Below are 22,384 nucleotides of genomic sequence, written 5' to 3'. Positions count from 1 at the left end.
ATTATTTCACATTAACATGAGGTGCTTCCTCACCTAATGAAAGGCTCACATAAAAAAAAAATGCCTCCTAGATGCCAGTACATGGCTGGAACCTAAGTTCATACATTTAAACATTGCAATAGAGTGTGGAATAAAGTGCAGAGAAACCTTATGAATTACGTTCCTCTTGTGATGAAAGACAGAGGCTAAGTTTACGATTCCCTGGATGAATTTTCCTTCATTACTAATTTTGTTTCAATGGCTGATGATTTGCAGTTTGAACTACTTGTAAGATTTATTAGCAGTATTTTTTGAGGCAGAATATGGTTTTTGTTGACTAGCAGTTGGCCATTGTTTCACACCAAGTGATTTCAGATAAGACTCTTGACCTTTAAAGCCAGTTTTCCCACAGGATGGGAGGTACTATACTCTTTCTTAACGTTTCTAAGCAGACTGGTTAGAATTTTAAAAATGCTTTGAGATTCTTTGGCAGCAAGAGCTAACAAATCAAAAATTTATGAGTTTATTTAATTGCCAAAATAATCCATTAGAACCACATCCATTCATAATGTCTCTGACCATGTATTTGATTAGTGCTGTACTAGCTTTGAATAAGTCTCAATAATGTACAATAATTTTGTTCTTGAAACTTTCATAGTAACAGGATATTCCTCTCACTGGAACCAAGGATATTAATCTTCCCACTTAATATTTATCACTTAAAATTACTTTTTACCCTTTCTTGAATAGGTTACCATTAAATCTGCATTAAAACCTTCTGAATACATGACACTTGTCATGAGCTTATTTGTCCACATGGCTCTACTCTGCTGAAATCCATAAACTACATTATTTTTAATAATATCATATTTTAAATCACCTTAAAAAATCAGATTTTTAATACATTGGCAAATTTAATTTATATTTAAGGAAATACAAAAAAATTTTTGAGCTTATAATTCTGGGGCTAGAAGAATGAATCTGTTTCTTTAATGCAATTATGGGTTATACATAAGATGTTATCTAAGTATAAGCATTAACAGTACTGATTGTCATATGTGAGTTGAATGAGAATAAATTTGTGGCTCGGTGCCATTTTTAAAAAATATGTGTTTTACTAAGTTTAAGTTTCATGACGCCCTGAAGCTCAGTTGGTTGAAGCAGCCAGCATCCGGATATGCCAAGATTGTTCCATCGCAGGTCAGAGCACTCAGAAGAAGCAACCAATGGGTGCGTGAGCGGGCGGAGCAACAAATTGACATTTCTCTCGCGCGCTCCCTCGCTCCCTCTCCCTCTAAAATCAATTAAAAAAAAGGTTTAAGTTGTGTGATTTATCTATCATGACAGTTATTTATTCATAAAACTAGCTATAAAATTTTGCAATAATAATAAATTAATGATATTTAATTACACTTTAAAACCATATAAATACTTTGGTATACTGTTACCTAAAACATTTAAAACAGATTTTTAATATGGAAAAAAAATTATACTATAGAAATTTTGTTTCAGGTTTGAAATATTTTGATGTATAGTGTTTCATATTCTTATTTTCTTGGTATTCCACAATATTCTATTTTGGTTTACTGTTCAAACAATTAAGTGATTAAAAGTAATGTCTTGCCCTGGCTGATGTAGCCCAGTGGATTGGGTGCTGGCCTGTGCCCAGAAAGGTTGCTGCAACTGATTTACAGTTACATTGCAAAATGTAAGAGATTGGGGTACGTATAAATTCTGCACCCAGAATGTATTACATTTGCCTTTGTGACCTAATATATAGTCAAATTTAAGTTTAATGACACTTAAGATAAATGTATATATTGTAAAGTTTTGCTTTTAATAAAACCACTTCACACTGGTCAGAATGGCCATCATAAACAAATCAACAAACAATGGGTCCTGGTGAGGCTGTGGAGAAAAGGGAACCCTAGTACACTGTTGGTGGGAAGGCAGACTGGTGCAGCCACTGTGGAAAGCAGTGTGGAATTTCCTCTAAATTCTAAAAATGGAACTGCCTTTTGACCCAGCGATTCCATTGCTACCCTAAGAATCCCAAAATACCAATTCAAAAGAACCTCTGCACCCCCATGTCCATAGCAGCACAATTTACAATAGCCAAGTGCTAGAAGCAACCTAAGTGCCCATCAGTAAATGAGTGGATCAAAAAACTCTGGTACATTTACACAATGGAATACTATGCAGCAGAAAGAAAGAGTTACTGTCTTTCACAACAGCATAGATGGAACTGGAGAGCATTATGCTAAGTGAAATAAGCCAGGGGGTAGTCAAATGCCATATGATCTCACCTATAAGTGGATCCTAATCAACAAAAAAAACAAGTAAGGAAAATACAACCAGCAACATTAAAACAAAAAAGAAGCCAACAGTAACGAGAGAGGAGGAGGGAGGGGGGTAATGGCAAAAGGAAGCAGAAGTGTCCAATCAAGGAACATGTACAAAGGACCCACGGACAAAGCAAAAGTGTGGAAGGATTGAGGAAGGGAGGTGGGGGTGGATGGGGCAGGGGAAAGTGGTGGCAGGTAAATGGAGACAAATGTATTTGAAAATAAAAAAAAAATTGAAAATAAAAAAACAAAAAATAGAAAATAGTGTATAAGTGAAGAAAACCTTAGATTTTTTTCTAAGCAAATGCTTTTTTCACTCCTTTCTTGAGTTTATAAGTATAAAAATACAATGTATTATAATTTTCTATGCTTTCCTAAACAATTATATTGGCAAAACATAATCTCACCTCCCAGGGTATATCTGTATTGGACAAAATTAATTGAAAAGTATTGCCTTTTGGGGCCTTTTCAAATAAATGAAGGTGTTTCAAAGCCTATTATGTATTAAAGAATCTGGAACAGGGACAGAAGTTGTATTTTCAAACCCAAGTACTCTCTTTTGCCCCATGTGCAGACTCTTTGGCCAAAAAAGGAAGTGATAAAGGGCTTAACATCCTCAGTGAATAAATGGTTTGTCTTTTGAAGTTTTTTTTTTCTATCTGAATTACATTAACAATAATTTAATATATGAAGGGGCATCCCCCCAAAACTGGAATTATCTTCGGAGGACAGGCCCCTTGTAATACAGGCTTCCCTCACTAGGTGAATGTTTTAGGAACCCATCTGTATCAGTGTGCCTACTAGTGTTATTGTGAGACACTGCATTTGGCTTCAGTGAATTTTTTTTAGAGACTCTTTCAACACATTTGCCCACTTCCTGATGGCAAACAGGTGACTTGTTCTTCCACCATGACAATACACCTGTCCACACTGGGCTGAGCGTTCAGCAGTTTTTGACCAAAAATGGCATGGTACCCCGGCTCCACCCTCCCTATTCACCCAATCTGGCTCTGGGAACCATTTTTGTTGCTCTTTCCCAGGTGAAAAAAGTCCTCAAAGGAAAATGTTTCACCCACGTAGAAGAGGTAAAACAAAAATAAAGCAGAAACAAAAAAGTAATCAAAATTGACCTGTCCAAACACTGTTTTGAGCAGTGAAAAAATTGCCTCAAGTGCTTCCAGTCAAGATGGCGACATAGACAGTCATGGCTCACCTCCTCCCACAACGACATCAAAATCAGTATAGAACAGCCATCACCCAGAACCATCAGAAATTGAGTTGAATCAAAGTCTGATAACTACAGAATTAAAGAAACCACATCCGTCCAGACTGGTAGGAGGGGCATAGATGCAGAATGGGCTGGTCTCTCACCCATGTGTGGAGGATAAAAATACAGGAGGGATATCTCAGGAGAAAGTAGGCACATCTACATATCAGGCCCCCCAGGCCAGGGTTCTAGTGCCAGCAAGAAAGTCCCCACAACTTCTGGCTCCAAAAGCCAGCAGGGATTGAGTCAGTGGAAGAAACTTGTGGAGCCTGAAGCAGTTCCTCTTAAAGAACCCACACATGGCCTCACCTACTCAGATTGCTGAGCTCGGGCTCCAGACCGGCGTAGCAGCTTGAAAGGTACTGATGGCATCCTGGGAGGGGCTGAAGTGTCTGGCATCAGGGCGAGAAGAGGCCATTGTCCCTTTTCTGACCCTTCCCCCCACAGAGCCACAGTGCCTGAAGGCTGGTACCCTATCTGAGACTCAACCAACCTGGCTCACACTGTTTGACCCGCCTTGGAGATCCCCTGAGACTCTGCCCCACCAAACTTACAAGCCCACCCAAGCTGCTTTTCCGTATGAATGGCTGGCCTTGGCTCGTGCTTCACAACTTCCTAAATCCTCTCAAACAAGCAACAGCTGGCCTAAGTAGGCTCGAGGCTCTGCACTAGGAGCAGCCAGATTAGTTTCACAGCTTGGCTTCACCTGGGAGCCTCCAAGCCCAGCAAAAGTAGCAGCCATCTCAGACTGCTTTATAGCTCAAGAAGGGTGGCCCTGGAAAAACACAGGTGGAGGCTGACCTTGGCCTGTAACATCCAGGAAACCCCAGGACCAGTGCACCCAGTGGACAGCTACAGACCATATCAGAGCACCACTCACCCTGCCCCTGCACAGCTGATCTTCCACTGAAGGCAGAGGTTGGTGATTCGTAGTCACAGCCGATCCTTGCAGCTGACTGGCCTGGGTAAATCCCTCCCATTGATAGGCCAACTGCAACCAAGGCTCAACTACAAGAGGAGAGTATACTCAGCCCACATGAAGGGCGCTCCTTGAATACCCAGGTTGGGTGATAGGGGAGGCTGTGCCATTGGACCCTACAGGACACCTACTACATTAGGCCACAGTAGCAAGACATAGAATCAAAGCAGCTCTACCTAATACATAGAAACAAATGTAGGGAGGCTGTCAAATGGAGCAAAGAAACATGGCCCAAATGAAAGAACAGATCAAAACTCCAATAAAAGAGCTAAATGAAATGGAGAGAAGCAATCTATCAAATGCAGAGTTCAAAACACTGTTTATAAGGGTGTGCAAGGAACTTAGTGAGGACCTCAGCACTCTAAAAAAGATCCAGTCAGAAACAAAGGATTAACTGATTGAAATAAAGAACAGTTTACAGGGAAACAACAGTAGAGTAGATGAGGACAACAATTAAATCAATGACTTGAAACAAAAGGAAGAAAAAAAAATAACCAATCAGAACAACAAGAAGGAAAAAGAATCCAAAAAATGAGGATAATATAAGCAGCCTCTGGGACAACTTCAAGATGTCCAACATTTACATCATAGGAGTGTCAGAAGGAGAAGAGAAAGGGCAAAGAATTGGAAATCTATTTGAAACAATAATGAAATAAAACTCCCCTAATTTGGCAAATGGAATACACATACAAGTCCAGGAAGCACAGAGTCCTGGCCAAGGTAGACCCAAAGAGGACTACAACAAGGCACATCATAATTAAAATGCCAAGGGTTAAAGAGAAAGAATCTTAAAAGCAGCAAGAGAAAAACAGAGAGTTATCTACAAAGGAGCTCCCATAAGACTATCACCTGACTTCTCAAAAGAAACTTTGCAGGCAAGAAGGGACTGACGAGAAATATTCTAAGTGATGAAAAGCAAGAACCTACAACGAAGATTATTATATCCAGCAAAGCTACCATTTAGAATGGAAGGGCAGATAAAGTGCTTCTCAGACAAGGTACAGCTAAAGGAATTCATCATTACCAAGCATTATTATATGAAATGTTAAAGGGGCTTATCTAAGAAAAAGAAGATCAAAACCATGAATATTAAAATGACAACAAACAACTGTCAACAACTGAATCTAAAAAATAAAAACAAAAACAAACTAAGCAAACAACCAGAACAGGAACAGAATCACAGGTTTGGGGATCATTTGGAGGGTTATCAGTTGGGAGGCAGAAGAAAGGGAAAGGGGGAAATGGTACAGAGATCAAGAGGCGTAATTGGTAGGAACAAAATAGACAGGGGGATGTTAAGAATAATATAGAAAAGGGAGAAGCCAAAGAACTTACACGCATGACCCATAGACATGAACTAAGGTACAGAGATTGCTGGAGGGGAGGGTTGTACTGGGTGGACGGGGGCAGAGGGAAAAAAGTTGGAACAACTGTAACAGCATGATCAGTAAAATATACTGTTAAACAGTCCTGACAGGTGTATTGCATCAAGCAGAGATTACTTAGAAGGTGACTGAAGGTTAAACATGTAAGAATAAATACACACTTTTTTAGTAAATAAAAATTCAGGTCCTGCCTCGTAAATGCTGGAAATCTCCCTAAGGTAAAATTTTCTTGAAAAAATGACAAGATTTATTTTTTCACCTTGACTACTAATATTGTATAATATTTCCATTACTTCTATAAAGTGTTCATCCAGGGACTATTTGCACATGGTGAAAAGAAATTGAAGATACACAGTCCTTACTCTAATCTATGTACGTAAGAGGGCACATGTATATGTACAACAACAAATTATAAAAATTAAGTTCAATGTATTCAAAGGTGGAGGAAAATATGTGACAATTTTTTGAGTGCCTCTTGTGTTCCAGACCCTGTACCAAGCACTTTGGAGAGGTGGTTAAATCCAGGAGTCCTAGTGGAATAAAATTACCAACAAATGTACCAGTCAATCTGAGAAGGTGCTGATGCCAAGGTGAGTTTATTTCAAGAGTGTGTGCTTCAGAATCTATCACTTGTCACACAATATTTAATTTGATGGGGAAACTTAAATATATCATACTTGGAAGATTGAATGCAAATATTTTAGGATAATGAGGTAGCAAATCTAAGGCCCTTGCAGTGGTATCAGGCAAACCTGGATGCCCATCCATGCAGACATTGGGCATTCTTACAGGAACTGATTTAAAAGAAAGTGTCCTCTGGATGGTTAAGATGTTTCATTGTTAGTGTAGATGGATACTAGATAGATGGTAATATTCTATTTGTAATATGAAAGATCAGTATATTCAGATATTTTTATCATTCATCGATTGTAGGAGATATCATTATTTTATTACAATTAAAATCACTTGTTGGCAATTAAATTATTGTTATAATTTAATAAGTGTTTTTTGTCATTGAGCTTAAGACTCATCCCAAATATGTTAGGGATATTAAAATGTGTAAAAATTTACATTTTAGAATCAATAGAATACAATATTTCACTAAAATGAATTTTGGGGATATCAATGAATTTGACAAATCTAAATTGCATTATAAAATATTTTTTATCATTAATATTATTTTTAACTCAAGAGGAGTGATTACTAAACCTTAAAATAACTGATGAACATTAACATGACAGAATCCTCAAATAAAACTTTCTTAAGATCTTTGGCATTCTACATGATAAGTTGAAGCAAAAAAAAAAAAAAAAGATATGCCAATGTCCCAGCATTCTGCTTAGATCTCTACCCTTTATCTTATTGAATGTGTATAGGGAAGCAGCTGTCTTTTTTTGACAAGTGTTTAAAAGGTCTGGAGCTACTTTTTCAAGTAAGAATAACTGAGATTAAAGGAGGTAAGAGAGCTGACAGTTATCTTTTGACAAGGCCAAAAGAAAAGTTTACCAAGAACTAGCCCCTTCAGAAAATTATCATTAAAATTTTGTGTCATTTGTCAGTGGTTGAAGCAAGGTGACAAATGAGACAGTTCTTGTTCTGAGCTATCACATACTGAGCTACTCCTCCACGCTAAATATTTATTTTGTACTTTAAATGATTTGCTACATATGGAGTTTTATTCATTTAAATAAAATGAAATAAAACAGTTCCTGATAGAAGGTAGTAGGCAAACAAATTAGTATGAAGAATTACTCAAAAAAGAAACAAAAGAAGAATTCAAAAGTTATACAATTTAATACTGGTTATCAAATGAAGCTCCTTCAACATTGACATCAATATTACAAATAATTTGACTCATCAAATTTATTTAGTATTCTCATGTTTTTCCTCCATCTTCTTACTTTTGTCCAAAGAGGCCCACTTGATTGTGGATTTTTTTTTTTACCACACTAAAGATAAATTCATCTTGAATATACAAGAAAATGTGTTAATGACCATAGTGAGGAAAAGATATAGCCACAGTGTTGGATTAGAGTTATGGTTCCCAGGAGTAGTTACTGCAAAAGTATAGTGTGGTCTCAACTACCAGCTAAAGTTCATGTTTTAACAAGTTAGCCAGATGGTTCATACCTCTGCTCAAAATCCTCTAGTACTTCTCCATTTGACTTGGAGTGAAAACCCAAGTTGTTCACATCCCTCAAGGCCCTATGTGACCTAGGCCCCTTTCCCTCTGCAGCTAAAGCTCTAACCACTTCTCCCATTGCTATCCCCCTTGGACTCATTGCCTTCATTGCTTCTGTTAACAGGCCACAGGCCTTTGTTCATCAGCAATGACTGGTCTGTCTGGTGTCTCTTCTTTCAGATATCAACGGAGAGAGGCTCATTACCTCCCTCATTTCCTTGATTCTGGTAAATGTTCTCTACTGGGACTACCCTATTTATAGTGCTACTCTTTCTACCCATTCACACAGCCCTGCACTTATTTTGTTTTGCTATTGTAGCTGTTGCTAATCTCCAGAGCACTCATTACCTTACACTATAATATTCATTTTTTTAATTTATTATCTGTCTCCCTCATTAGAATGTAAGTTCTATAGGGCAGGCATTTTTATCTCTTATACTCTGATGGCTAGATGCTTGATAAAATTTTTTTGAATAAACAAATAAATGACTAACATTATCCACCTTAGATTTAAGGATATAAAGTTAGGAAAAGGAGACTAGGTGTTTCTGACATCACAGTATAGATGTGTGCTGGGGATATCCAAATTCTAGTCAAGCTACTTCTCCTTCCTGGTCATCAGTCTAAGACAGAAGATTTATTTTGAAGTTTGAAGAATCACCGTGTCAAAATTCTGTGACATTTAACAACCTTGTATGATTATGCCAAAAAGCAAATTAAAAAACTGACATACAAGATAGCTTTATTAACTGAATTCATTATTCATCTAACCTGAATATAAAATTTCAATAATGCTATCTCATGGTGACCAAATCCTGACATACTGAAATTTTTTATTCTGAACATGTTCTGCATTTGAATTTCAAAAAGGATACTACACATGTACCACAGATTCAAAAATATGAATTGTCTGGCTTTGTTTACATCACGTTAGATAATGGTGGGAACTCTAGCTAATGTAATGAGATCGAGTGTTAGGACTGGACTGTAACAAATAAGGTGCCGAAATAAGAAAGTAAGGTATGCGTGTTTTTACTCACCTGCATAATTCATCATTTCGGCAGCTGTGAATTACATTGAGGCAAGTAGGGGGTGGAACTATGTTCACTGCACATGGCTTGCTGTGAAGAGCTTCTTTGGACTGCTGACAAGGTATATCAGATGGAGCACAGTCACAAAAAGCCAACATCTGGGCAATATTAAAAGGCATATTTTGATAGAAGAACCGTATGGCGGCTTGGCAGTGTTTCACATCACACAGATTTCCATTTGCTGAGCAAGCTTTAAGGTAAGGGGCCAACTGTGCATTACAGACCACATCCCCTACACACGTCTCTGCCACTTCCAAACAGGACCGGATCCCTTTCATTTCTGAAAGCAATGACATGCCCAGATCGTGAAAATGTAAATATAAAGCTATTGTTACAGAATCTGCAAAACACTGTGAGATGTCTGTGAGCAACATACAACTTTGTACTAATGTTCTATTTTGGGCAAACATTATTTGTCTTTCCTTTTTAGAGTTAATAAGAATTTACTGAGTCCTGAATAGTGAACTATTTGACTCATCTTTCATCTCTACTGGATATGCATTGTGATCCAGAAGAGATGGGAAGTGTGTAGGGCCAAAAGTGAGCTGAAGGAAAAATCCCTAGGTCTAAGTTCCTCAAGTGTAAACAATAAATCTTCAGAAATTTTATTTGAGCTATATAGCTTATGATGAGTTCATTGGCTCATATCAAAATGATTCTTATTCAGTTGCACTTTTTGTTTAGGGGGAAAATCTTGAATAAAACTCCACATAGTTGCTCCAACATATAAAGATGTTCGTAGCCTAGAAAACATAGGCATATGTGAATGCCTCCCCACCCTGAAACAACCACAAACATATATCAGAAACAGTTGGCCTGGAACAACTTAATTTATGTGATCAAAATATCCATAAAATTTAACCAAGATCTAGTCTTTGGTTTTAATTATAAAGTATTCCTCAGCATAACAAATTGATGGCAAATGGGCAAATCACTTGTTTTGATACGTTAGTGGAGGAATTGCAATGATTTTCCTGTATTTTATAATATTCAAACTACTTAAGAGGTACACAATTTGTTTTGTACTGAAATATTTTTAAGAAGTCTAGTAACTACATTTTAAATTATATTGGCCAGTATCTACAATGCTGATCAAAATTATAAATTAGAAACATTACCATGATAGGGAAGCGTAGTTAGATTCCACTTGAAATTATTATCCTCTTTTATGTTATCTAGAAGGAAAACAAAAACTTTCATTAGTGAACCATTTTCTAAATTCAGCAGGAGAATATGGACTACATCTATAAGTGAATAATTAAGCAAAAATACATACAGGCTCATGTAATACTTGTTTAACCCTTGATACTCAAAGTTAGTGAGGTACAGAGGAAGAAAAATAAACCCCAGAAATATCATTCAAGTGAGTTAAACAGCCCTGCTGTGAGGGAGGATTCAGTTACTTGAAGGTTTAAACAAATGCTAATGACTAGGCCATGTGCACTGAAATAAACAAAGAATCTGTCTGGGGAGAAAAAACAGAAGGAATAATGTCTGATCCAAAAAAAAAACACCCCCAAAAAACCCCAACCAAAAAAACTCCCCTCTTCCCAGTAGGGGCTTAGATTGAAATGCAATTTGAAGACTATTTCCACCTCTGATTATTTTAGCTTCTCAGAGTTCTTAGGAATTAAAATTATAGAATTTGAGAATCTTGCTGATGGAAGTAAACTCAGTGTCCATGTAATTCTAAAATCTTTTCTTCAAAAAGCATTGCTATCAGGTGCCATATCAAAGACACAAGTTGGTAGTCCATGCTCTGGAACCTCCACAGTCCGGCAGGAAATACAGACATTATATATACATATTTACAAATATATATATATAGTGCAATATATTTATTGCATATACATATACCTGTATATATGTGTGTGTGTGTACATATATATATATAGCACATATATATGTATATATGTGTGTGTATGCAAACAAAAACATAAAACCAAAGTGATAGGGTAATAGTATGATCAGATTTTTATTTTTAAATAAAAATTCAATTTTTTCTTTGGTTATTGACTTATGTTAGGGCATAAATAGCCCTTAGTGATGCAGTTTGTCCCTACATGAGTTGCCTGTCCAAAGTCCCTGCCTGCTCATCTATTGCATATACATGATGGTGCAATTACAAGAAAATTCTTTTTACACCCAAGTTTGGCACAGCCTTTTCAGACTCCCTGCTTTATTCCATCTGTTCTCACTATATACAGTTTCTCATTTCTATTTATTAAGTCTCTTCTCAAAGATCACTGAGCTGAGACTTAATCTCTTCTAGAGTCCACTCTCCTGGGACCCCAAGGAAGCCTGGAATGTTCCTTCTTCTCTGCTACTATCCCACATTGAATAAATCCCAATGGGCAAATCCCAGAGTCATATAGTTTTTATGACAGACACAAAAGCCTAGGCAGGAGCTTCTCTTATAGATGAGTACCTCTGCTTTGGAACTGACTCGTATGGCTGTGCCACTGAACAAACCATATTCAGGAAACTATCACTGAAACATAAATAAGTATTGAGTTTACTGACTGCTATGGACTGAACATTTGTGGCTCTCCAAATTTCACATGGTGAAGTCTTAACACCCAGCACAACTCTATTTGGAGACAATAATCTCTAAGGAAATAATTGAGGTTCAATGAAGCCATAAGCGTGGGAATCTGATCTGAAGGACTGGTGTCCTAATAAGGAGGAACATTAGAGACCTTACTCGCTTTTCCCTACCCATGCACACACACCATGGACTGTCATGGCAAGCCATAACAAGAAGCCAGGAAGGTGACAAGTCAGCAAGAAAGCTCTCACCAGGAACTGACCCTGATGGAACTTAATCAGGAACTTTCAGCCTCCAGAGTTTTGATAAAATAAATTTGTTGTTTAGGCCACCAGCCTGTGGTATTTTGTTTTGGTAACCCGAGCAGAGTAATATGCTCAGTATATGGGTAATTATTACAAACACAACAAAAGAGGTATTTTAGCATAGGAAAATTAAGCCTATCTTAGAAGCACACTATTTTATATGCTATGAGTAATGTATTATATAAATTCTCTGCACATTAAATTCTAATGTCATATGGTGCATACATGTGCATATACACATGTGTTTTTCCCAGAGGACATTTTAAACAGTAGCTTAATTGCTGAAGAAGAGCTAAAGGGCAATATGTCATGAGCATAAATAGAATCATGCAACAACCAGACTTAAATCTGTATATATAGGAAAAAAATATATATAAGATTGTATATATAGGAAAAAATACAGTTTCTTCTTACTGATCCACTAAAAATAATATATACCAAAAGTCAGATAGATACCTTCTCACTGTGCTACCACTCTGGTTCAATACACAGTATATTTTTTCTACTGACCTCTTCTAGCCTCATGGCCTTATTTGTCTTCCATAAATAAATGACCCCTCAATTTATATGTACTGTATAGATCTCACTTCTATATGTCATGCATGGAATATAGACATCAATTCCATATATAATACTGCCTATTCAATATCTTTACTTTGATACCTAATAAACATTTCATACTTAACACATCCAAAACTCACTTTTCACCTTTCCTCTGTCCCCCAACCAAAGCATCTTTTTCCTGTAGTTGTTCCCATTTTAGGAAATAAAAATAATGGTGACCATATCCTTCTAATTACTCAGTTCAAGAAATCTGGGGTCAAGTTTGATTTCTTTTTTTTCCCCTTGCATTCCCATATGATCCACTAATATTAAAGTATATGAAGAATGTGACAACTTCCCGCATGGGTTCATCACCCATTATCTTCTTCGCTGCATTATTATGAAAGCTCCTACCTGGTCTTCCCACTTGGGCCATTCCTCCTCTTCAGCCAGTTGTCAACACAAAAAACAATCATCCTGCTAAACATATAAATCAGATCATGACACTATCCTGACCAAAATCCTTCAGTGGTTTCCTATATCACTCAGAGTATAGACAACAGTTTTGAAATGACCTACAACACGCTTCATGATCTTGTCCCTTGTTCTATGTCAGATCTTATCTCCTATACCTCTTTCCCTTGGTCCCTCAACTGTAGCTGGTGGCCTCTTGGCTTTTCCTCAAACCTCTGGACATACTCATGTTCCCAGTTCAGGGCCTTTCATGAACTGTTTCTTTTGCCTTAAATGCTCTTCGCCTAGATATTCACAGGACTCATTCCCTTGCCACTTTCAATCTTTACTCAGACATTACATTTTTCAGAGCAACTTTCTGGCCATCCTATTAAAATTACAAACCACCCACTCAGACTTCTTTTTTTATACCGTACCTATATTTAGTTTTCTCCTTAGAACCTATACAGCTTAAATGTATATATTCAAATCATTTATCCTGTTAATTTCCTCTTTGTCCCTATACTGGATGCTGTTCCTTACTACTAAGATCCCCCCTTTGATGATCTAGGTACAAATTTCCCCAGTATTTTGGGTTCTGGTCATAATGGTCCTTTTCTTGGCATTGCGCTCATCCAAAGAAAGTTGCCACGTCCAAAGTAATAGACTTTCCCAGGGCAAAACTCATATCTAAGGACTAGACCATTTGAGGGGTTCAAAGATCAGCTCCCTTGCCTCGGTGGGTATGACATCTCTGAAAAGCCATTCCAGGTCCAAGCTTCCTATAGAATCAACTAACTTTGCTGTGACAACTGTAATGCATTTCAACTTCTCCATCCATCTAAGCTTGTTTTCCTTACTTCTTTTTTTCTTTTCTTCCTGAGACCTAAGCCCAGTACATTATCTGTGTGCAAGCCTCTGTCTCAATTTAGAATGGAAGGTCCTAGAAAGCAGCGATTCTTGTTTGTTTTGTTTACTGCTTTAGCCTGTCTTAGAATACGCCTAGGGGATAGTAGGTACTCAAAAGAAATATTTATTAAGTAAGTAAATAATCATCACATCACTTTTATCTCTATCTTTAATTGTTTAAATTCCCTAAAAAACAATAGGCTTCTTCAATGAGGGACAAGGAGCTTTTGTTTTTGTCTTTTTGTCCTGCTGTACTTTTTGACCTAATGCATTGTACATGGCTCATAAGTATTGGTTCAGTGAATGAATAGATTTAACATTATGCTACAACTTTTTAGCACTTGTCTCTCTATGTGGAGAGCAGGGCCAATAAAATGGCATTGGCCCAATTAAGACAACATAAAGTATACAAAACAAAGTGGAGTCACTTATGTCAACTAAAATGGCTGTCAGTCAGCCACAACACTTTAGCTCAAGGGGAAAATTACCGAAGTCAGAGTGAACACATCTGGCAAGGAGATATATCTGCCTACGTGGTCAGAGCAGATACGTCTGGCAAGGAGACATGCTTAAGATATCTGCACGCGTGGCCAGAGTAGCTGTGTCTGCAGAGTGGGACCACCCAAAAATAGGCTCTTGGGCAAATTCCACACTTGCCAGAGGGGTGTCAAGCAGAACAGCCATACAACCCATAGGCTTCTGGGCAAATTCCATATTTGGCATCAAGGGTGCCAAGACATTTATCTAAAAGACCCAGAAGGATGGAGTACACCACTTTCAAGGTGTAACTGAGGCAGGTTTCAGACCACTCCTGAGGCAGCCAAGATCCACACACCAAGATGCTGTTCCATACTATGCTGACCTCCCTTGGCATCGGCTGCTGGAGGCCCTGTCCTGCTCGACTGAGGACTTTGCCTGCTCTGTGGCCCTCCTGGCTCCAGAGATCCTCCCTTGCAACAGCCTGACAACTCCCTTGCCCATGGTGCTGTCTTCCAGTCAGACCTGCTGACTGAGACTCTGGGACTCAGGTTTGTTATCTCCCAATTGATTGCTCTGGTGTGTGTTATATTGCTCTAAGATTGTTAGAGTGCGACTAGGAAATTGATGTATGTTGATGTTCTACTTTGAGTGAACCTGCATGCAATAAAAGCTAAATGAATAGCATAGTTACTGTGGGTGACTCTTTTCTATTCCTCGGTGTCAGGGTGCTCAGCAGGTAGCTGGCTGAGCAGTTGCCCTGCTAACTTGTAGGAGACCCTATATCACAAACAGACCCTGTGAACACTTTATAATCACTTTTGGACATAGTCATAGAATTACGTTTTCAAATTTTAATTTCCAAGGAAAACACAGAAATGACAGAGCTGGAAAGAGAAATTAAATATTCTGTAGTTAACTCATATTTGTGATTATAATTAATGTTCCTAAATTCTTTTGAATACTTACCAGAAACAATGTCCTGGTTGAATCCATCTTTATAGTCTTCACTGAAGGCTGGAACTTGATTCATCTGAGCATCTTGTATACAACTGTCTTCAAACAAACTTCTCCAAATTTCAATGCACTCTCCTTTTGAAGGGTCATTGCATTGACAATTCCACAAGATCGTTTCCTGCAGAACCTCTGTTAGCGCTGCACACAGGTGGCTTCCATCGAGGGTCTTGCATTGTTCTGATTCCCTCCCACAGGTTTTCTTAAAATTCTCATACAACAGGGTACAATGTTCAGATTCCTGGCAGATGCGTGCTGCTATGACACAGTCATTCATTTTTTCCACCATTAGTGATGTATCTTTCTGATGGAGCCTTTGTGTGATATTTGATTCTGAAGTCAAATGTGAGGACAGTGCTAATACTTCTATGAATAAAGTAAAAAGTGAAAAAAAATAATTCATTTACTTATGACTTTTTAATGTATTTTCTAAAAAGAATATAGGCATGTCTTTTAGAAACATGTCAATATCTGTAGTCTTTCAAATACCATTAAAAATTATTTCCAGAGTGCTATGACAAATAGTCTTCAATTATTAAAAATTGAGATATAAAATTCTTTTTCATAGTTTGTGCAACCATGTAATGATAATTTTTAAAATATCTGTCCTCATCATCTACTTTTGTCTTTTTATTATATTATAATGATAACTGGTAGAAATCATGTGTAATTTAAAATATTTATAAGACAATCCATTATTTCTCTTGGATAATTCTTTATATATCTCTTTTTTCTCCTGGAAATGTAACTATACTAATGTATTTCTCAACTTTTTCATTATTTCCTCCTAAAGGTTCTCATGAAAATTTAATTCTACAAATATACTGTATATCTGCTTAGGGACTATATATAGGTATATTTATATATGCATATCTATGTTTTACATAATTTTTAAATGGTCAAAATTTTGAAGAGACACTTTAGATATAATATATAGAGATGGCGTACGGCATCTTATTATTTAAGTGCAAATTAAAACCATAATGAGGAACCACTAAATATGTAATAGAATGAAAAAAATAAAATGCTCTGAGAATGTGGAGCAACTAGAACTTTCATATATTGGTAGTTATCTCAGATTTGAAATATTCTATGGAAGATTTTTATAAAGTTAGACTTTATCTATGACCTAACAATTTCTTATCCAAGAGAAATAAAAACTTACATTTGTACAAATCCTGCCTGTGAATATATATATCAGCTTTATTTATAATCTCTAAAAATCTGGAAAGAATGCAAGTGACTTTCAATGGTTAACCAAACTGTGGTCTAACCATACACTCTGGAATGACTGCTCTTCAAAAAAAGGGAACAAACTTACACATGAAACAAATCTCAGTTGCATTATGTTAAAAGACAGGAAATGCACTAAAAAAGGCTACATAATTCCCTTCATATGAAATTCTGAAAAAGGCAAAATTATGGAACAAAAAATTGTTTAATGAGATCACCATGCATGATTGGAGGAGCTGGACAGTGGGAGCATTCAAGAGAGATGAGAGGAGATCCTATCTTATAAGGCAAGAGGAAGTTGATTGTGGAAGAACCGGTGAGAACTCTATGAGACACATTCCCAAATTTACCACTTTCCAGAGACAGTACATAGGGAAAGTGAGGATCTCTAAACTGATTGTTATAGAGCTATTTGGTTTCACATATCCCTTTGTAAATCTGTATGTACCCTCATGGACATATGCAGACTAGTTTGCTTCAGTGTTAGCCTGGTACCTTGAGGAGGCAATAAATAAATGCATATTAAATTATTAAATTCTCCTAGTCAAAGCAAGTATAATTCTATAAAAGTGGTTATATTTGGGTCTTTCTTGGGAGACTCTTGAGTTTTTTAACAGCAGAAAGAATGCCTTATTTGTTCTCTGTTATTTAGGTCTTTTGAAAAGCCATAGCGAGCCCCACAAATATGTGGGTTGAATAAGTGAATCAATAATTCTAATGAATTATAATTGAATAAAGCTTGAAATTGTGGCTAGCAATTATAAACATATGTTATGCACCTTCTGAGACCTACAATTCAAAGAATCTTAAATTGTATGAAGAATTAATCAAATTATTATTTTTTAAGATTTTATTTATTTATTTTTAGAGAGGGGAAAAGAGAGGGAGGGAGGGAAGGAAATATCAATGTGAGAGAAAAACATTGACCAGTTTCCTCTTGTATGCACCCAGACTGGGGACTGAACTTGCAACCCAGGCATGTCCCTTGACCGGGAATCAAACTGGTGACCTTTTGCCTCGCAGAATGACGTTCAGCCAACTGAGCCACACCAGTCAGGGCTCAAATTATTAAAAAGTTAATAAGATTATGTAGATGTGATTAAATTTTCTTTTTCATGACTTTAAATAAGCCCTATGACAATGTATTACCTGATTCATCGATGCATTTTTTTCCAAGCAATTTGTTAACAGTGCAGTAGAGGTCATCAGTGCAGAGACAATCTTGAAATTGGAAATTGCTTTCTACTAAGGATTGGATGGCCAGGTTACAGCTTGATGAATCCTTCATCTTGCAGGGGTTACCTGAAGTTCACAGTCAAACATATAGCACTCCAGATATTAATTTGAATATAATTTTACCCAAAGTGCTTTTAATATATTAATCTGAATGATTCATTATTATAGTAAGATTTTCTGGGCTTGCTGCAGGATGTTCATATAAATAATGTTTAAGCAACATTATATTTTTTTACTGTCCTCTTCCTCTACTACTTACTTTCCAAAATATATTTAAATTTTTCACATTTTAAAATAGCTTTAGAAAACAGAAAAAAGAAAATAATAATATAATAGCTCTGTCTCTACTTGGAATGCCAATTTTTGCTCTTCATCAATAATCAAGGCTGCCCTTATATGAGATACTAGAATGCTCTGTAATCTTGTGTCCTGTTGTCAGTTTAGCTACTTCATTAGCTTTTTTGTCTTAACTTGCTATTTCATTTTATATGCCCTACTGAGATTATACCAAGAGATGTGCAGGTGGCTCTAAAATTAGCATGGAAACTGAAATAGTCCTGACACTTAGAAAACACTCAATAAATATTACTAAATAATGAACCTTTCATAATTACTAATAATTCCTTTTCTTTTTAATTTAAAAAGACACATTTATCTGCCCAACAATTTTCTCTTTCTTTTTTTGCATTTTTCTGAATAAAATTACTTGAGATCATTTCATTTCTATATTTAAGAATATTTCTATGTCTGCTTCATGGATGGGATAACTATGCAAATATTGCAATTCACTGTTATTTGTATACTGAAATAAATAAATATGATCTAATTCATGACACAATGAATGTGATATTTTTTAATTGCCCTATAAAATGTGGCAACTTAAATTGCCATATAAGAGGAGCTTCACCATCAAAATGAATAACAGATCATTTTTTGTCACTATCCCCTATTCTCACTTAAAAATGCTGTGTCACTCTGAGCAAATTATGCCTTTGAAATTATTTTCCTAAACAGTAATAAGAATATTTGGGTTAGAGTGTTATAATTTTTTTCACCCCAGTAAATGTAATTAAAAAAGATAAAATATAGGATTATCTAAGAGGGAGTTTAATTATTAAAATTATCTATTATTCCAAACACTGCAAAATAAAAAAAACAGGAGAAAATGAAATTTTAATACATGTATATGGGGAATTCCAAAGCATGAAAATTCCAAAGGCGCTGAAGTAAAATGAAGTATATATGTCATGGTGGTTTTTCCCCCTACTTTTCTGTACTGTGCACTTTATTTTTTTTAATTTAATCTTTATTAGGAAATTTTGGATTAGAGATCTATAATTTTCTTTGGAGAATGAACAGTCCATTTACTCCCTTCAAAGGCAGGGAAGAGAAGGAAATCTTTCTCCCTTCCTCTGCAGCCTATGTAATTCCTGGAGCTCTGCTGGCAGGAGATGTAAACATTGGCATTGTTAGGACTACAGATTGCTGCCTGTTAACCCAACACACTCCACCTGGCGTCTTTTGGGAGGTAGAAGAAGCGTATGCCAATAGGCAAGAGTTATGGGCTGTACAGAATTTACTTTGTGAAATGAATGGAGAAATAAAGTGAGTCACGGAGAATATATTTTTATTTCCCTCTTTGGATTTCTTTTGTTGAACATTACAAAAAGTTGATCAGGTTATATTGTATTGTAATATTTGTTATACAGTATGATAACATTATCATAATGTTAGAATGATATTTTGAAAAGTCTTGTCATAATACTATTAGTATAATGTCCCATTATAAATCAGTTTATTAATAAATGGAGTCTGCCTATAATGCCCTCATTCAATATTCATTCAGCTACTTGATATACTTAGAATGTATTTTTTTTTCATTTTAAATAAGTAACAGTGACGCACTAATCTTCACATTCTCTACCCTTTGGGCCTCCCTTCAAGTGTTTGGAATGTACGCCAAGTTAAAAATAATAATGTGTTTTAATTTGTTCTTGACACAGTTGGAATGCAAGATAGTGTACGGATATGCTGTGAGAATATAGAATGTATATTATATACTACAAATAAATAATAATTCCTTTGATCATCACAAAGATAATTTTTCCTACCTTATTATTAACATATTAACACTTAAGCAAAAGACCATTTTATTTGAAAAATTGTGGTCATGCTTCTGAGAAGCATACATATAATTGTAACATTGTACATAATGAGATAAGCTATAAAAGATAGGCTGAAATCTTGCATAAAGTTGCCTATGTTGTCAATGCATTAGGGCCCTTGTGTAATTTAAGAATACCATTTTGCCACTATAATTCCCTAATAAGCAACTGTAGGCAAATCACTTGAATATCACATTTGAGTAAAGTATTTAGGGCAAAACTACCTTCGTTCCTCAGAAAGGGAAAGAAAATACAGAATCTTATTCTTATCTCAGTAAAAGGAAATCATTTAAATGAATTTTAAACAATGTGTTTTACCTGAAACATTGCAGGCATCATCTGCTATTCTCCACGCATGTTTACATCCATTCTCATCACTCAGGCATTGCTCTCTTAAATATGCGCAGTCAACGGTCTGGGAAGTAGTGGATTCATTTTCTGAGCACAGCCCCATAGCTTGAATAACAACAATGGCAGAATAACAAGAACAAGTTTTTGATATTACAGTATGGCAGTTATTTACCTCAAATCTAAGTTATTAATGATAAAGAGGATAATTATGGAAACTAAAATGTGACAAGGTCATTATGAGACTGGAATGGATCTTAACCTCCCCTCTAGCTTTAGATCTATATTTTTTCTATATAAGATCCTTAAAGAACAATCTGTATCTGTTCTCCTTTCTTACTGCTTATTTATTTCTCAACTTATAATTTATTTTTATGACTATCAGTAAAACTGCTATTTAAAATATCCTAGTTATTTGCATAACATCAGATTTAATAGTTTTAAGACTTTATGTTGCCTACTTTTATCATTGGATATTTCATTGTCATATTGTTTTTGTAATTTCCCCTTCCTTTGATAATACTATCCTCTAGTTCTCTTGATATTTATTTGACATTTTCTGACCACTCGGAATTATTTTCAGGAGGTTGTTCTTCTGTTAATGTATATTTTTAGCTTAGGTCCTGTCCTCACATTTTTCCTATTCTCATTGTACACATTCTCTGTGGTAAGTCCATGTACTCTCATGGTTCAACTAACATCGCTAGACCGATGGTTTCCAAATGTATAATTCAATGCCTTATTTTCTAGTATTCCAGTTATAGATGCAAACTGTTACTCTCACCTAAATGTTCCCAACACACAACTAGACTATAGTATCTTTAGTATTGTCCTCATAGTTACACTCCCTAATGGACCACCCTACATCATTAGCAATTCTACCATTCACATAGGCACCCAAATTAGAAAGCTTGGATTTGTGATAGGCTCCTTTCTATCCTGAATTTCACTCTTCCATATCCATTCTTGTATATTTCACTGACTCTCATTTAGAATATTTGACCAACTCATTAGTTAATCAGTCTGCCTGAAGTTTTACCTATTCAGATAGGTTATTTACCTGCCATAAAAGGCCTAATGCAATATTCAATTCCTGTCATTTCTCTGTTTTCTCTTTTGGATAGTTCCTCATAGCATAGCTCTACAGTCTTCATCATGTGCAATCTGGAGGGTCTCAAGCATTTATAGTTTTCCAAATGCTCCATGCTGCATTGTACCTCTGAGCTATTTGCTGTATAGTCATTGGTAGGCACTTCTTTTCTCTTTCCTCTGGAATAAACCCTTTTTGTCCTTTATTATTCAACACAATAATTACTTATTTTATGGAATCCTTCTCTTAATTCAATACCCCTTTTTCCTATATCCAAATTGAATTTAACACGCTTCATTTGTTTCATTACAATTTGGGGGATTCCTCAGCTATAGCATTTATTGTTCTGTAATAAAAAGGTACATTTTTGTGCTTGTCTCCATGACTGGGTTTCAGGATTTTGCCAGGTAGGCATTAGGGGTGATTAATAATTGTATCTTCCTCATCAAACACATTGATGCATTATATTGGGTTGGCCAAAAAGTTCATTTAGGTTTTTCTTTCCATAAAATAAAAGACACATTTTTCATTTTCACCAATAACTTTATTGATTTGAATATTTTGATATTAATATTGATATTTTGAATAATTTATGTTAGCTATCTCCTGCATGGTATAACGCTTGATTGTTCTAATTTAATGTTTTTATTTGATTGCTATCAACTTCAACTGGTTTATCCAACCATGGAGAATTGTCCAGGGAGAAATCTCCAGCACAAAACCCTGCAAACCACCTTTGATACATATGATCACTCACAGCAACTTCTCCATATATTTCACAAATCTTTTTGTGTGTTTCAGTTGCATTTTTACCTTTCTGGAATTAATAAAGCAT

General features: G+C 36.0%; 1 protein-coding gene across 1 annotated transcript in view; it reads right to left on the bottom strand.

Annotated features, from left to right (window-relative positions):
• Positions 1-21,664, bottom strand: part of GFRAL (GDNF family receptor alpha like) — a 54,560-nt gene extending 32,896 nt beyond the window's left edge. The window contains exons 1-5 of the mRNA XM_054568616.1: positions 21,520-21,664; positions 20,430-20,567; positions 17,860-18,012; positions 10,347-10,403; positions 9,178-9,508 (exon numbers count right to left, since the gene is read on the bottom strand). Of these exons, the coding sequence (XP_054424591.1) occupies positions 9,178-9,508; positions 10,347-10,403; positions 17,860-18,012; positions 20,430-20,567; positions 21,520-21,664 (824 nt within the window). The remainder of the gene's footprint in view (positions 1-9,177; positions 9,509-10,346; positions 10,404-17,859; positions 18,013-20,429; positions 20,568-21,519) is intronic.
• Positions 21,665-22,384: the final 720 nt, after the last annotated feature.

The sequence above is a fragment of the Pteronotus mesoamericanus genome, unplaced genomic scaffold, assembly GCF_021234165.1.
Source record: "Pteronotus mesoamericanus isolate MK-2021 breed Mesoamerican mustached bat unplaced genomic scaffold, CSHL_Meso_final contig_20, whole genome shotgun sequence".
Lineage (NCBI taxonomy): Eukaryota > Metazoa > Chordata > Mammalia > Chiroptera > Mormoopidae > Pteronotus > Pteronotus mesoamericanus.
This window is presented reverse-complemented; position numbering and strand designations above follow the sequence as displayed.